General features: G+C 44.6%; 1 protein-coding gene across 1 annotated transcript in view; it reads right to left on the reverse strand.

Annotated features, from left to right (window-relative positions):
• The window catches only part of TLN2 (talin 2), a gene marked incomplete in the record, with an annotated part of 559,462 nt that overhangs the window by 113,669 nt on the left and 428,680 nt on the right, over positions 1-17,113 (reverse strand). The window contains 3 exon segments of the mRNA XM_014593350.2: positions 11,265-11,404; positions 13,048-13,245; positions 14,614-14,733. Of these exon segments, the coding sequence (XP_014448836.1) occupies positions 11,265-11,404; positions 13,048-13,245; positions 14,614-14,733 (458 nt within the window).

Below are 17,113 nucleotides of genomic sequence, written 5' to 3' on the forward strand. Positions count from 1 at the left end.
TTTGCTATAGGGCGTGTGCGCTCGCCAGACAGACAGAGACATAGAGACAGAAAGCAAGGAATCACCCCCCCAGGGGGGATGGTCACGCTGCAATCTCTTCTCCTCCATTCTCCTCTCGGGATCTTGGGCACACACGCACACACGCCCGGCATGAGTTTTAAGCCACCGAGTCCGGGACACGAACCGCAATCGACTACGTGGGAGTCCAGCGACATAGCCATTACGCTAACTGCTGGTTCCCTCCAGCCAACTGATTTTTGACAAAGGATACCGGATAATCCAGTGGGAGAAGGAAAACTTTTTTAGCAAGTGGTGCTGAAAAAACTGGGCATCCACTTGTAGAAAGATGAAACTGGATCTTCATCTTTCACCATCAACAAAAATCAACTCAAAATGGATCAAAGATCTGAACCTAAGACCTCAAACTATAAAACTACTGGTAGAAAACACTGGGGAAAGTCTGGGAGACACTGGATAGCAAAGACTTTTTAAATAAGACTCCCAAAACATGGGTAATAATACCTAAAATAGACAAGTGGGATTATATCAGATTAAGAAGTTTCCTGCACAGCAAAGGACACAGTAATTAGTGTGAATTGTCAACCCTCAAAATGGAAGAATATTTTTGTAAACTATGCCTCAGATAAGGGATTCATAACCAGAATACACAGGGAATTCAAGTGGCTTACCCCCTCCCCCCCAAAAAGATTAACCCAATTAAAAGATGGGAAAACGAGCTGAACAAAAATCTCTCTAAGGAATATATACAAGGAGCCAAAAAGCATATGGGGAAATGCTCAACATCCCTCTCATAAAGGAGGGTAGATTAAAACCAAAATGAGATACCATCTAATCTCTGTCAGAATGGCGAAGATTAAAAATACAAAAATGATAAATGTTGTCGGTTGTCAGAATGGCGAAGATTAAAATTACAAAAATGATAAATGTTGTCGGGGTTGTGGTGAAAGGGAAACTCTTCTCCATTGTTGGTGGGAATGTAAATTGGTCCAGTCACTGTGGAAAACAATATGGAGACTCCTCAAAGTTTTACAGATAGAACTACCATTTAATCCAGCAATCCCACTTCTAGGTATCTACCCAAAGAATGAGAGAATGTTCAATAGGAAAAGTGCTTGCACATCAATGTTTATTGTGGCATTATTCATGATTGCTAAGACATGGAACCAACCCGAATGTCCATGAATAGATAAGTGGATTTAAAAAGTGTGGCACATATACTCTATAGAATACTATTCAGCCATAAAAAACTACATGACCCTGGCATTTGACAGAAAGTGATTGAATATGAAAGATTTATTGCTGAGTGAAGCAAGCCAGGCTGTGAAAGAAAGATATTGTATGTATCCACTTAATATATATTGATTATCTGCTCTCTATGTTAGAGGTTGAAATATTGGAGGACATAAAAGCAGTGAAAATAGTTATGAATGCCTAGAACAGTATGGAACGGGAGCAGGGGAGAAGGTAAGAGTATAGAGAAGGAAATCAGGCGTTAAAATAGAAAGGCATGACATTTGTGGGACATTCTCAACAGGACTAGTCTGAGAAATATTTGATGTTGGGTAAATTCTCTTTAAAAGCCAAATGATGTATAGCGATCGAATGTTTAAAAAATAAAAATAAAAATAAGTCTGGAAAAAAAAGAGAAAAGCTATTTGCTGCTGCTCATGTGTATAGTAATGTCTTTGTCTTGACTGATAGGCATGGTAATTGTGCTGGAAAAAGAAATGTAACACACCGTAAAGATATATGTGATGAAATGCAATATAAAAGTAATAATAAAAATTAAAAAAAAAAGAAAGTCATTGCCTATTTAAAAATTGTTTCAAGGTGTGAGATATGAGTCAAGGTTTTGTTTTCCATATGGGCGTCCAGTTGTTCCAGTCCCATTTGTTTCTTTTTTTTTTTTTTTTTTAGAGGTTTTTGCTATAGGGCGCGTGCGCTCGCCAGACAGACAGAGAGAGACAGAGAGATAGAAAGTGAGAAATCAGCCCCCAGGGGGGATGGCCACTCCGCAACTCCTTCTCCTCCATTCTCCTCTTGGGATCTTGGGCACACACGCACATGTGCCTGGTGTGAGTTTTTTTTTTTTTTTTAGAGGTTTTTGCTATAGGGCGCGTGCGCTCGCCAGACAGACAGAGAGAGACAGAGAGATAGAAAGTGAGAAATCAGCCCCCAGGGGGGATGGCCACTCCGCAACTCCTTCTCCTCCATTCTCCTCTTGGGATCTGGGCACACACGCACAGGCGCTTGGCGTAACCACCGGGTCTGGGACATGAACCGCGGTCGACTACGTGAGAGTCCAGCGACATAGCCATTACGCTAACTGCTGGTCCCCAGTCCCATTTGTTTAAGAGATGATCTTTTCTCTACTGAATTGTTTTTGTGGCTTTGTTGACAATCAATTGGCCCTATCTGTGTAGGTCTACTTCTGGACCCTCCTCTCTGTCCTACTGATCTATGTGCCTAACCTATCACTGATGCCACACTGTCTTGATGACTGAAGCTTTATACCAAGTCTTAAAACTGAATATGCTTGCATTTTATAAGTGAAATTCGGAGAGAAGATAATTCCTTATGATACTGCTACAAGTAAGGCCAGAAAGAAGACTTAAATCCGTGCCTATGTGACTCCAAAGCAAGATGCATACGCGCTTCTACATGTTCATCAATGGCCTGCACTTCTGGTAGTGCCCAGAATCTACCTGTAATTTCTAACCACTGTAGAAAGTTTAAGTGCAACTTAAAACAAAACAAAAACGAAACAGGGCATTAACATTGCTTTTAATCACGAACTCTACTTAATATAAAAGATGTCTCAGGCGAGCAGGAGGCATGGTGGTGAAAACACTGGATGCAAGTCCTAGAGCTTGAGAGTCCCAGCATCTTGAAAAACATGGCAAGTATATGTGCATGTGTGTTCGAAATCTCAAGAGAAGAATGGATGAGAAGAGACTTTAGTGTGGTCATCCCTGTCGGGGTGATTTCTCACCCTCCCTCTCTCTCTGTCTCTGTCTTTCTCCAGAGAGTGCATGCACTTTATGCCCAAAATCTAAATAAATAATGAATAAACAAAAAGAAAAAGATTAAAGGTGGCTCATATTATTAGTTTAATTGGCTTGGCAGCTTCCCACAGAATATCAAATTAGAAGGGAAATGATGTTGCCAACATACAAAAGTAATCAGCTTAATTATTTCATGAAGAGATACTACTTTCAATTTTAAATTTAGGTACAGTGATGGGAATAAGACAAACATTCCTGAACTCCAAAAAGAATCCCAAAATAGTTCTTGTAAAATCAACTGTGGTGATGCACTTATTTCGGGAAAAATGTTTAATTAAGCTATCACTGTGAAGCACTGTGTTCCCCATGGTACAAAGCAAAACGAGAGCTGAGAGCAGGACAGTCCTTAGTTCTGACAACCTAGGAGGGGACGGACAGTCCACAACGTCCATTCTGAGGTGACTGCAGAGAGCCCCACGACAGCTCCTGGGGGGCAGCCTTCCAGGCATACTTCTGAGTGAACAGCTGGCATATGTCAACATGACAGAGAGGGGAGAAGGCCCTCGACTGTGAGGACATGACATTGGGAGAATGTGTCCATATGTCACAGCAGCTTTCCAATGACCTCTGTGTTTCCTGTATTTTTCAAAAACCTAGTTCTACATAAAACGGTTTACAGTTGGTGAACACAGAGGATATACAGCTGTGTATATCTTTTAACTTTTTTATAGATGTGAATTTTCTTCTAATAAAAACTGAGATTAAAAAACCTCAACAAACTCAAGGTTTGTGGTTGAATAATCTATGAAGTTCCAGGGCAGCGGAGTGTGTCTGAATGTGTCAGCTGGGTAATAGTGACTCATAACTAAGGAGCATTATCTAGATATCTGTAATCCTCATAACTCATTTTAGAGTCTGGATTACGTAGCTGGATAATAAACTAAGTGGTCCAGTGCAAATGGCTATGTAAATTTGACAATGAAAAATAATAATTTGTTTCAAACTATAGCAGTTAGGAGCAAAGGATTGTAGGCAACCCAAATATGCACCAAAGGACTGGTTAAATAATTACAGAACTGTAAGGCCCATTAAAAGTCACAGAGCGGAGCATATCCATAATGTCTTAGAAAAATATTCATGATACATGATTAAGTCAAATGAAATCCACAAAATAGTATATACAGTACGAGTCTACCGCTACACAAATAAACGCACGTTTGCATAGAAAAATGGCAAAATGACATGTAAATAGTGGGACCAGCAGGTGGCATGGTAAAGGCACTGGACGCCCACATAGCTGACTGCGATTTTAGTCCCAGACCTGGTGGCTTGCTTTCTCACTTTCTCTCTCTGGTGAACACACATGCCCTAGAAGAAACTTAAAATAAAAAAATAAAATGAAATTTAAAAATGTTAACAGTGATTTCAAGTTTTTAAAAGAAAAACATTTCAGTAAATCTAAAAAAAAATGGGAATTAGTCAATTTCTATGCTTGTAAAAATAAGACCAAATTAGCAGTTTCTACTCTATACAAATCCAAATAGTCCTGAACTACAGTTACTTTTATTTTTTCCACAGTGCTTTTTAATGCTCAAAGCTATATGTTTGGGACTAGCAGACGGTGTAATGGTTGCGTCACTGGACTCCCACGTAGTTGACTGCAGTTTGAATCCCAGACCCAGTAGCTTAAAACTCACGCCAGGTATGTATGCACGCGTGCCTTAAATCCCAAGAGAACAGAGGAGAAAGGATTGCAGTGTGGCCATCCCCCCACCCCCCACCACCCCGAGATGATTTCTCGCTTTCTATTTCTCTGTCTCTCTGGCAAGCGCATGCACCCTATAGTAAAAATCTCTCCCTTTTCCCCCCCTGTAGTGTTTGTGGGCCTGCAGTTTGGCCATGGTTGTGGGTCTCTGTTCCACAGGATGGAATTTGTTAAAGTTTTCAAGAATAAGGCCTACTCAGAGATACCAAGTGAAATTTAGAAGACGATGAGAGGGTAAAACTGATTACTATGCTCGGAAACGCTTGGTAATCCAGGATAAAATCAATCTCTCCCTTTTCCCCCCCTGTAGTGTTTGTGGGCCTGCAGTTTGGCCATGGTTGTGGGTCTCTGTTCCACAGGATGGAATTTGTTAAAGTTTTCAAGAATAAGGCCTACTCAGAGATACCAAGTGAAATTTAGAAGACGATGAGAGGGTAAAACTGATTACTATGCTCGGAAACGCTTGGTAATCCAGGATAAAATCAGTACAACACACCCAAATACAGGCTGATAGTTTGTGTAACTAACAGAGATGTCATTTGTCAGATTGCTTATGCCCGTATAGAAGAGGATATGATAGTCTGCGCAGCTTATGCACACGAACTACCAAAACACGGTGTGAAGGCTGGCCTGACAAATGATGCTGCAGCATACTGTACTGGCCTGCTGCTGGCCCGCAGGCTTCTCAATAGGTTTGGCACGGACAAGACCTACGAAGGCCAAGTGGAAGTAACTGGAGATGAGTACAATGGAGAAAGCATCAATGGTCAACCTGGGGTCTTCACCTGCTATTTGGATGCAGGCCTTGCCAGAACCACCACTGGCAATAAACTTTTTGGGGCCCTGAAGGGGGCCAAACGAATCCCTGGTTATGATTCTGAAAGCAAGGAATTTAATGCAGAGAAGTCCATCGGAAGCACATCATGGGCCAGAACATGGCTGACTACATGCGTTATGTAGGGGAAGAAGATGAAGATGCTTAGAACAAACAGTTCTCTCAGTACATAAAGAACAATGCAACTCCAGACAGGATTGAGGAGATGTATAAGAAAGCTCACACTGCTATACGAGAGAACCAGTCTATGAAAAGAAACCCAAGGAAGAAGTTAAAAAGAAGAGGAGGAGTCGTCCCAAGATGTCCCTTGTCCAGAAGAAAGATTGGGTAGCCCAGAAGAAGGCAAGCTTCCTCAGAGCGCTGGAGCAGGCTGTTGAGAGCTAAACCAAACAATTTTCTATGACTTTATTCAAGATAAAGACAATAAACTTAACAACAAAGCAGCAAAAAGAAAAGAAAAACTCTCTCTAAAAAAGAAGCTATATGCAGTTGTTTGTTTATCCTTTAAGAAAGATTTTTGCTATAGAGTGCATGCACTCATTGGCAAGACAGAGAGAGAAAGTGAGAAATCATCCCTCAGGGAATGGTCACACTGCAATCCCCTCTCTTTTATGCTCCTTTCGAGACTTTGAGCATGCACACACTTTGGGCACACATGCACACACACCCAGCGAGAGTCTCAAGCCACCAGGTCTAGGACTCGATCCATGGTCAACCATGTGGGAATCCAGAGCTCCAAGTACTGCATCACCTGCTGGTCTCTATATATGTTTGTTTATTAAAATAAAAAAAGGTAGAGGCCAGCAGGTAATGTGGTGGTTAAGGGTCTGGATTCCCACATGGCCAACTATGATTCGAGACTCAGACCTGGCAACTTGAAAATCACACAGGGCATATGAGCATGAGTGCCCAAAGTTCCAGGAGAAGAATGGAGAAAGGAATGTGACATGGCCATCCACTCAGGGGGAATGATTTTTCACTTTCTCTCTCTCTCTGGTGAGCACACACACCCTATGGCAAAAATAAATAAATAAATAGTGAACAAAAATAAAAACAAAACCAACCAACGAACAAACAAAAACAAACAAAACCTCTGAAAACAAATAAAAAGGGGCAAATAACTATAATTACACCATCTAGAGGTAACGTTTCCTTATAGTCATTCATGGCTTGATGACGGGGATATGTTCTGAGCAATGGGTATCAGGAGATTTCACTGTTGTACAAGTGTCAGAGTGTCCTCGTGCAAATCTGGATGGTACAGCCTTCTACACACTCGGTAGCAAGGTACAGCCTACTAGTCCTTATGGGACCACCGTCATGTATTCAATCTTTTCTTGACCAAAAGGTCACTATGACAATATTTTACTCTTTATTTAGGCATATCTATTTGTTCTCAGAGTTTAATAAATTGGAATCTGTACCTCAGAGGTTAAAAAGGCTTTCCAAGCCCAAAATCATGTTAGTGATTTCAGTGGCTCTAGCTATTGTTTGCAGCTAAACGTATCATCTGGGAGGAAATGAAAACTTGAGGGTTTGCAAGGACACTGCTGCGATACTGTCTAATCATCCACAAAACACCCAAAACCAAAACCCCAAAAATGCCACTACAAGCCAAGGAGAGACAAGACAGATTTTCACCGTGAGTACGATGACATCTTATGTACCGAGAGCTGAAATTAGCTTGAGCTCGCTCTGGTTTGCATAGCCACACTCTGCAGATGAGAAAGTTTAGGGGACCCACAGATGGCCTAATGGTTACGTTGCTGGACTCCCACATAGTCGACCACGGTTCGAGTCCTGGACCTAGCAGTGTAAAACTCATGCTGGGTATGTGTGTGCCCAAAATCCCAAGAGGAGAATGGAGAAGAATGAACTGTGGCGTGGCCACCTCTGCTGGGGGGTGATTTCTTGCTTTCTGTCTCTCTGTCTCTCTGGTGAGTGCACGTGTCCTATAGCAAAAATCTCTAAAAGAAAAAAAAAAAAGAAGAAAGTTTAGACAGGCTAAGCACCCCGATCAGTGTGACCAAGTTAGGCAAGCACTGGACAGTTCATGTTCAGATACTGAACTGATTCTATCCATGTTTGAGAGCTCTAGATGGAAATAGATAGGTATGGAATTGGTGAGTGGCGCGAGGAGAAAAATACTTATTTGGGCTTCTGATTATGTACTAAGCACAAATCACTTAATTAGGAGTTTTGGTGGCGAAACAGCTAAGACGTTTCTCTTCCTTTAGAAGAGGTATTTAGGAGGGCAGGAAAGAGAAAAGAGCAAATCAAAATCCAATTTTAGGTTTTCCCAGGGCCCTGTTTCGCACGAGCACGAGGATTTAAAAAATACAATAGTTTAAATCTTTCTAGGACAGCAGGGTGTTTGCTCTGGTTGGAGAGACAAGACAACAAAAAGACGAGACAAGAAAGAGAGCAAAAGAAAGCAGTGATTAGCGCATGACTCCAGATAGGACATAATGGATCGCTGTGCGAGAGGCCAGATAACCATGGGGACTGAGAGAGAGAGCGAGGAGGAAAATGAACGCCTCAACCACGGGGTACAGCGTCTGCATGGAAGGAGTGCTCTGTGTGCTGAAGCAATTGGACAAGTCAGGGCTGAGCGAGATTCTAATTTGGATAAAGGGAAGAGAACACACTAGATAAGATCAACAGAGAGAGCAAAGCTCCATTTACATTTTTCTATTTTATAGATGGAGGCATTCCGCTTCACGCTGCTTGCCAGATCGTTCTTTTTCAGGCTCTGGAGACAGAAGGACGCCTGCCCGGCAGGAACCTCAAAGGGCAGCCAGGAGGCAGGAACATAGCGAGGTCCCAGGGAGAACCTGGAGGACGGAAAGCAGCTGGAACCCTGGCCTGGGTGGGTCTGAGGCTGGTGGATGTGGGTGAGACACGTTCTCAGGTCTGGAGACTATGGTGATGGCCAGGGGCTCAGGGCAGGTGTTCAGAAGTAGGACACTCTCCAAACTGGCTTTCCATTTCCCTAAGTTCAGGGAAATGTATCAGACCAGCCCCTGCTCGAGGAAAAGACTGGTGAATGATTGACAAAGGGTTTTTTGTTCCACCAAAAAGTCTTGTCACAAAAGAGCCAGACTCCAAGTGGTCACACAGGACGATAGCAGACATGTTGGGCAGGAAAGAGAAAGTCACTTCCTTCTCCCAAGGCAGCAGAAACCAGGTCCTGTGCTCGGAAGCAGAATCAAAAGAAAAAAAAAGACACGTGCTGCTTCTCCAGCCACAAACTTCTTTTCCCAGAGACCACAAAGAACAAAGGTCTCCAGACTTCTAACATGCAAAAAGAACTGCACTGGGATGGCCCAGGCCTGGGTCCCTGCAGCGGCATCCCTGTGGGCTTTGGGTGCATGCAGGGTTTGGGGAGAAACTGCAGAGCGAGGACAGTGACGATCAGAGCCTTGCTGCTTGACATCCTGCGTACTTACGTGAAGCTACAAGAAATGGGGGGTGCGTGCGAAGTGTGTCCTGCTTTGACTAAAACCCTGCCCTATTCACAATGTGCACCAGCACCCAGACGGAAGTCTGTACAACAAACATGCAAAGGAACAGGAAGATGAATGAGCAGACTGCAGCCTGACAGAACTTTGCACCCCAGGAGGACCTCCCCTCGCCTACCTGGTGGGGATGGAGGTGCTGATGAGAAACCACCCCAGGGAGCAGGGGCTTGCCAAGGAACCCAGGAAAGCATGCCAGCACCTTTTGCAATAGTCCCAACCCAGACAGTAATTTGCACGCGATGATTTCTAAGTGGCTGTAAAACCATCAGGAACTCCCTGTCAACTGTATAAAGCGCAGACGGAGAGGCAAAGGCGGCTTGTTACCTAGTCTCCAGGTCCTTTCCTCAAAGCCACCACCAGGGGGCCTGCACACACCCACAGAGTTACATACCAGCAACATTTCTGTGGGGTCTGTGGTTCCTTTTATATTTGGCTTTCAAAACGCCACTTTATATTCTTCCCCCAGAACAACCATTCCAAGTTGGAAACCGTAATTTTGAAATGATGCAAAAAATTAAAGATAATGAAAAACATCTGAATTCAGATACCTGCAATGTCAGTTGCCTTCTCTAAAGGCTCTTTGTCGGAAAATGAGAAACAAGAGGGGGGCTTTCTATCAGGAACAGCTGCTCAACAGAAGAGATACCACCCCATCTCCATTCCTTAGCTCCCCCACCATGAAAGCAGGGCACATATTTACCAGAATAATCGCCAACAAAGCATGAGACAGAGGTGGGAGATGTGAAGGTCACCCTCCAATGCCACGGCAGCTCTGGTCATTGCACAGAGCTAAACGGTATCATCCGGGCATCAATGAAGACACTCAGTTTCCATGGGAGCTGCTCTGCTACTCTCTGAGCCTCCACACACACAGAGACGACTACAGGCCAAGAGGACACAGAAGTCGGACCACAGGTGAGATCTTGTGCACTTAGAACTGAAAAAAGCTCGAGGAAACTACAGTTCACATCCCAACTTTGCAGACAGGAGAGTGTAACTGGACTGAGCAACCTGACCAGTGTGAGCTTGGACCAGAATTCAGGTCTTCCGACTCAAATGACTTAAGTCACTGAGTTCTCAGGGGAGACAGAAAGATTTGTTTTTTTTTTTTAAAAAGAAACCCAAAAAAGCAAACAAATAAAACCAAGTTGACTAAAATAAGTGCAGAGCTGAAGACATCCTTTTCAAAAATTCACTATTGACCAGAAAGCTCCAGGGGCCCGGGAGCAGAAATTGTGTGGTAGTAGCCACTTCCCTGAATGAAAGCAAGAAGAGAGCGACACTGAAATCATCCAGAACTTAGATTCACGCTTTAATCTGTTTGTAAAGAACAGTCATCTCCCACCATCACCCCAGGTAGTATGTTTCATTTGTCACATGTGGAAGGGTTCCAGTTTAGGGAGGTCCACATTGACAAATAAAGCATACTATATTCGATCTAACTTTATGTTAGAAGCATAGTATGTGCTCAGTACAGGTCTGTAGAGATCCAAGCAGTAATGCAGTCATAATGCAACTGGACCCACACAGGAAAGGTCCTGGCTTCGTATCCTGGGACCCCCCCCACACACACACACACTCCATCCTGAGCACACCTAGTGTGTGTGTGTCTATGCCTGCGATTCAGCTGGCAGAGGGGTGGATTATAGCATGAAGATCCTGTTGGAGGTCCCTCTCTCTCGAATGGATTAAATAAAGTTAAAATTTTCTTTTACAGTGTCTGTTGAAGGACTTTTTGAGTATTTCTTTCTTCTTTATACTTTGAAATATTTTCTAATTTTCTTTGCAATGAATATATATTCATTTCATAATCTGAAAGATACAGGACAACTTAAAAACATCTACTTAACCCATCATGTCTATAAATCATTGGCCGTAGCCTAAGCAAGTCCCTACTGGAAAGGTTATAGAAGAAGACCCCCTCATCCCCAGGGAAAGAACGTAGAAATGAGTCAGTTTCTCAAACCACTGGGGTCTCTATCACTCTGGATTCCACCTCCGACAAGGTAAGGCCCACATCAATCTTTGCTCAGCGAAAGTGGCAGGACATCAGGCAGTCTTCAGATTGCAGCGACATGGCTTAAACACATATAAAAGCACACCTTATCTATTCTTACCTTGCAGCTGCGGCCAGAAGATTCTTTGCATTGGGAGCTCCTGGATCTACAGAGAGAGATTTGGCAGCTAACAACAGCTTGCTGGATGCCATGGAAATATTCTTGAGGTTCCCTATCACCTGGATCTGGTCTTCTTTTGTCTGGAAGGTTAAAAGGAGCCAGAGTAATTAGAGATTGTCCATTTCTCCTAGGAAGCATTTTGAGAGCTAGGAACAGCATCCTGAAATGGAGGCAAGTTATCTGCATAGATCACATTAAGCCCAATTAGCCTGCAGATGCCTAACCACTGAGACACTCACAGGGTCTACCCTTCCCCAAACAGATGCTCAGACCAAGAAGCAAGCAACAGGGGAAGATACCCATCCCCGAGTGGGTCAGCTGAGAGCCGTGCTTTCTCACCAGTGGCGGCATTAAGGGGGGTGGTGGGGAGCCGCACCAATACACAGGCCAGGCCACAATGCCAGCATCCTGCTCAACAATGCTGGAGTTGTCGCGTAGCTGTACATCTCAGCCTGGCACAGAACCCAGCACCGTCTGGAGATTCAGAGCTGACTGCATCCTAGATGTCCCCAACTTGGGAAAGGACACATGTCTCACCTGGCTATCTGAGAAACAACCTTTTGTAGATGATAGAGTAAAACACCCTGAGTATCTTTTAGGGAGTTCAATGGAGTTCAGAAAACAAAACAAAACAGCTCTGCAATCTGACATCAGATCAGTCATGCACCCTTGTTCGAAATAATGGGGCTTATCTGTTCACTTGAAAGAGATGATTTTTAAAGTTTTTATTTATTTACTTTTTTCCATGAGTGAGAGAGAGAGAGAAAGAGAGACAGAGGGAGAAGACCCCTAACAGAGTCTCGATGCCATAATCATCCCTAGCCTCAGCCAGCTTAGATTCAGGCACATGCGTGCACAGTGCACTCAGGTCCTCAAATGCAAACCTGGATCCTTTCCATGTGGATCAGCCTCACAGGGTATTGCGTTTTACTGCTGTGCCAACCATCTGGCTCGGGAAGTAATTTTTCATCATTTGACACTCAGTATTAGAAAAGTCCCTTCAAGGGACCAGCAGATGGCATAATGGCTACGTTGCTGAACTCTCACGCAGTTGACCAAGGTTCAAGTCTTAGCCTTGGTGGCTTAAAACTTATACAGGGTGCATATGCATGTGTGCCCAAAATCTTGAGAGGAGAATGGAGGAGAAGAAATTGAGGCAGAGCCATCTCCCCTGGGGTGGTGGTGGTGGTGGATTTCTCTCTTTCTATCTCTCTTGTCTCTCTGGCAAGTGCATGTACCCTACAGCAAAAATCTATTGAAAAAAGAAAAAGAAAAAAAAAAGACAGTCCCTTCAAATGGGGCCCTAAACTTCATATATATATATATATATATATATATATATATATATACATATACACACATATATGTATAGTGTATACACATGTATATATATGTGTATACACATGTATATTATTCCACATTCAAAGAGCTACCCTAATTTCTACACAAGATTCTCCCTTTCTCTCTCCTCCCTCCACACAGCAAAAGCAACATGGCAAATCATGCTGGAGGATCATGGGAAAAGCTATCTTTCATCAACAAGAACACACACAAGCTGATAGCATCTTTGGGAAGGCCATTCTTGCGAGGTCACAGCACTTCCTAAGCAGCACGAAGAATGCAACCATGGCCTGCATACAGGTTCCCTGTTCCCACTTGCCCCACCGGCATCGTGGATGACAGTCCAACAGAGTGGAGAGGCCAAGGTCAACTCCACACTCACCTGAGCTTGGCCAGCCATCTCAATGCCAGCATCAAGGAATTCATCGAAATCATCACTGAACTTTCCAGAGGCTGCAGCCAGTTCCCCGCTCTGGCCCCGGGTGGCGTGGACCACTTCCCCAGCAGACTGGTTCAGATCAGCCGCTGCCTGGTTCAGTTCACTCTGGGCTTCCTGGAAAGGCTTTGTGCTTGGAGGTAGCTACGGAAAACAGAAGACACATTCCAGAAGATGCTTTACTTTGCATAGGAGGGATAAAGGGAGCTTTGAGGGGGTGGGGGTAAGAAAGACTCTTCAGGAGGCATTTGTGAGTCATCAAGACTAAAGGCTCTGAGTGATCTGAGCCCATGTTGAGTTTGACCTTCAACACAGACATGGCCCTCTGTATCATGGGATCCACACCGTGGATTCGACCAGGCACATACATAAAATTCCACGGCTGCTGATGTGTACTAGGTAGTCAGGCCTATGATAGTTGGATCTATACTGAATATGTTAGACTTTATTGTCTTGTCTTTATTCCCTAGAAAATACAATAGCCACTTACATTTACACTGTATTAGGTTTATTATAAATAATGTAGAGGTGATTTAAAGGACACAGTAAATTATATACAAATACTAGGCCATTTTTATATTAGAAACTTGAGCATCCATCAGCTTTGGTATCCAGGTGCCTAGGGATACCAGGAATGACTGCATGCCATCTGAAATTCATTCATCTGAATTTACTGAACACCTACTCAGTGCTAGACACTGGAGACCTAAAAAATGGTAAGGGCAGCTATCTCCAGGGGCTCCCAATTCCCCAAGTGGCAGACAGAACTCACACCCAGACAATCTGACTCCAGCATCTTCTTTTGGAACTACCACCCTGTTTTGTCTCTCTTAAATGGAAATGCTCCAAGTTTCAGTTTTTTTGTAACTAAAAGGCAGATGCTAGTAAGCTTTCAATGTGTTCTTCCTGAGACCACCAATTTTGTTTTATTAGTGGTCTTTGCTAAGAATAACTGTTTTTGCTTTGTTTTACAGAACACAAATGTCTTCAGTAGAACTGTGTGAAAAGTAGCAGAGTTAAGCTAGTCTGTATTTATCGCCCACTTACACTGCCTGTACGCCATGTAGAGAAGAAACAAAGATGAACAAACTCAAACCCTCCTTCAGTGGACTCGTGGAGCAGGGAGGGAAGCAGGCCTCCAGATCAATTCCTGACTACTTGCTCTTCTGAAGGGCCTTAAGCACATAGGCTCCTCTATCACCTGGTTCTCACTGTCTGAATGTCCTGATAAGAAGCCAGAAGATCCCAACCCTGCTTCCTGTCTTACGGGGGATGACCCAAAAGCAAACTGCAATATGGACTCAAAGAAAATGTAAAGTCTAAAAGCTCTAGCTGGAAACTTTGCTGGTCAGGAAAGGCCCCAGAAAGGCAGAGTGGAAGAAAAAAACAGGACTCTTAAAGGAAAGGTCCGCTGCTCAGAGATCCTATGGGGGTGGGGGATGAGGGAACTCTAGTTACACTAAGGCAAGCCTAGACCTACAGATTCCCCTTCCTGGTCCCAAAAGCTCTCACCGAATCCACAAGCAGCTTCTTGCTGGACTCCCCGATGCTCTTCAAGGCCACGTCCACATCCTTCTGCCCAGGGAGGCAATTGACGCAGTTGTTCAAGGAGTGTGAAACGGCCTTGGCCACCTGCAAATATGGAGGAAGAGAAGCACCTTAAGAAAGGAGCTTTCAGTTCAAACATTTCTGCACATTTGCCCAGAGTGAGCAGGGACAACATGCAGAGCTGGAACAGATAGGGAAATTGCCCACACGCAACCATCCAACACGCGTTACTATATTAAATCCTCTGTCCAGGCCTCTTGTCCACTGTACCACCCTCTCACTGGGGTTTGCATCCTGTCTAAGCACAAGGTCTAACACAGTGAGAGAGCACTTCCCACCTGCTCACCGAAGCCAGGCTAATCACAGCTGTGACTGAAACACAGAACTCGGCAGTATCAGGTCACGTTCTAAACGAGGTATCTTATACAAAGAGATATCTATAAAGAAGAGAAGCCTGACAGGGGACCAGCAGTTAGCGTAATGGCTATGTGGCTGGACTCCCATGTAGTCGACCGCAGTTCATGTCCCGGACCGGGTGCCTTAAACTCACGCTGGGCGCATGTGCATGCGTGCCCAAGATCCCAAGAGGAGAATGGAGGAGAAGGGATTGCAGCGTGGCCATCCCCCCTGGGGGGTGATTTCTCGTTTTCTATCTCTCTGCCTCTGTCTGTCTGGCAAGCACATGCGCCCTATAGCAAAAAAAACCTCTCCCCCCCAAAAAAGAAGAGAAGCCTGACAGCCCTGCTGAGGTCACTGAGCTGGAAAGAGCCCTTGAGTTCCTTGGACCATCGTCAGATAGGCCTGTGGTTGATTTCTGCTCAGTAACTCTCTGGTCCCATTACCCTCAAAGCTCATTCTGCCAAGAGCAAGGAGGATGCTCTGAGTACTTCCAGGTCAACTTGGAGCTCCTGGCAGGCTTCTTTCTCCAAATATTTTTAAGTGGCTTCCCACTGGAATTCTTTGGTATCCTCAGGTAAAGGCCAACTTGGGGGATTAGCCACTGTGGTAAAGAAACGCTAGAGCCCTGCAGTGATAGGAGCCACCTGACGACTGTGGCTTGGATCTCAGGTTGGCACGAGAAACACAGTGGATGCATGCGTAGTCACCCATGATCCTCAGGAGATGGAGGGCTGGGGGAAGGGTACCACAGCATGACAAGATCCCATTCAGGAGGCTTTCTCTCTACCTCCTTCCTTCTCCTCTCTTATATGCACATCCGTACTTCTTAGCAATTAAATAAAGTAAGGTCGTCAGGTGGGCTATGCCATTCCTCTTAATCTAAACCATCTCCTTCCCAGCCCATGTGTAGGACTTTGCCTGGTCCCTAGCGAGCTGGTCTTATCAGGTAGTTAAAGAATCAAGAGGCAACAGAGTTAAGAACTGTAAACTTTTTTTTTTTTTGGGGGGGGGAGAGGTTTTTGCTATAGGGCATGTGCACTCGCCAGACAGAGACAGACAGAGAGAGACAGAGAGACAGAAAGCGAGAAATCACCCTCCCTAGGGGGATGGCCACACCACAATCCCTTCTCCTCCATTCTCCTCTTGGGATCTTGGGCACCCACGCACACGCGCCCAGCGTGAGGTTTAAGCCACCGGGTCCGGGACGCGAACCGTGGTAGACTACGAGGGAGTCCAGCGAAATAGTCATTACGCTAACTGCTGGTTCCCAAGAACTGTAAACCTCTGAGTGGCTAGACCTAGTATATCTGAGTCAGCTCCCAGGCTAGAAGAGGAACACATACAGGTAAGCATACACAGGCCTCACAGCAACGTGCTGCTTCTGGCTCTTAACATTCCAAGGACAGAATTCAAAGCCTCTCAAGTCCTCCACTGACAGTGAATTAAGTCCATGTCACATTAATGTGAATTCTAGGCAAGTCTATGAAAGTGAGTATCGTGTATGTTATGACACTTTGGGAGGCTCTGAAAACACTTGCTGCCTCAACGTGTTCACAGCACGGAAAATTGTCCAGGAGAGAGCCTCAACACGTCCATGTTCACGATGCCCGCCATTCCCAATTCTGAGCTTCACCTGAGCTAGTCTCTGTTGACTCTCTGCATCTCCAGGTGCAATCAGAGCCTGCTTGGCTTCTTGGATGAGCATGGCGGAGCCCTCCATCACATCCCGAGCAGAATCTAACATGGCGTGGGCAGCTGCAGGGTCACTCGTCGATGCGGCCACTCCACGGGCAGCCTGGGCCAGTGTTTTCAGAGCTTGGGCTGTCTCTCTAGCTGCTACTCCTAAAGATAAAAGAACAGAACATTTTCTTTAGAGTCCATCTAATAGTCACATTTTTACTTGGGAATAAGCCCCTAGACTAGGGCCTCCTATGGACTAAGACCTGGCACACGGGTAAGCCCCAGATTAATTTTTTTGAAGAGATATTTGCTATAGGGCACATCTGCTCAGCTGAGAAACAGAGAGATAAAGAGACAGAAAGTGAGAAATCACCCCCCTGGGGGG

Source organism: Tupaia chinensis, unplaced genomic scaffold (assembly GCF_000334495.1).
Source record: "Tupaia chinensis unplaced genomic scaffold, TupChi_1.0 Scaffold000063_1, whole genome shotgun sequence".
NCBI classification, from domain to species: domain Eukaryota; kingdom Metazoa; phylum Chordata; class Mammalia; order Scandentia; family Tupaiidae; genus Tupaia; species Tupaia belangeri.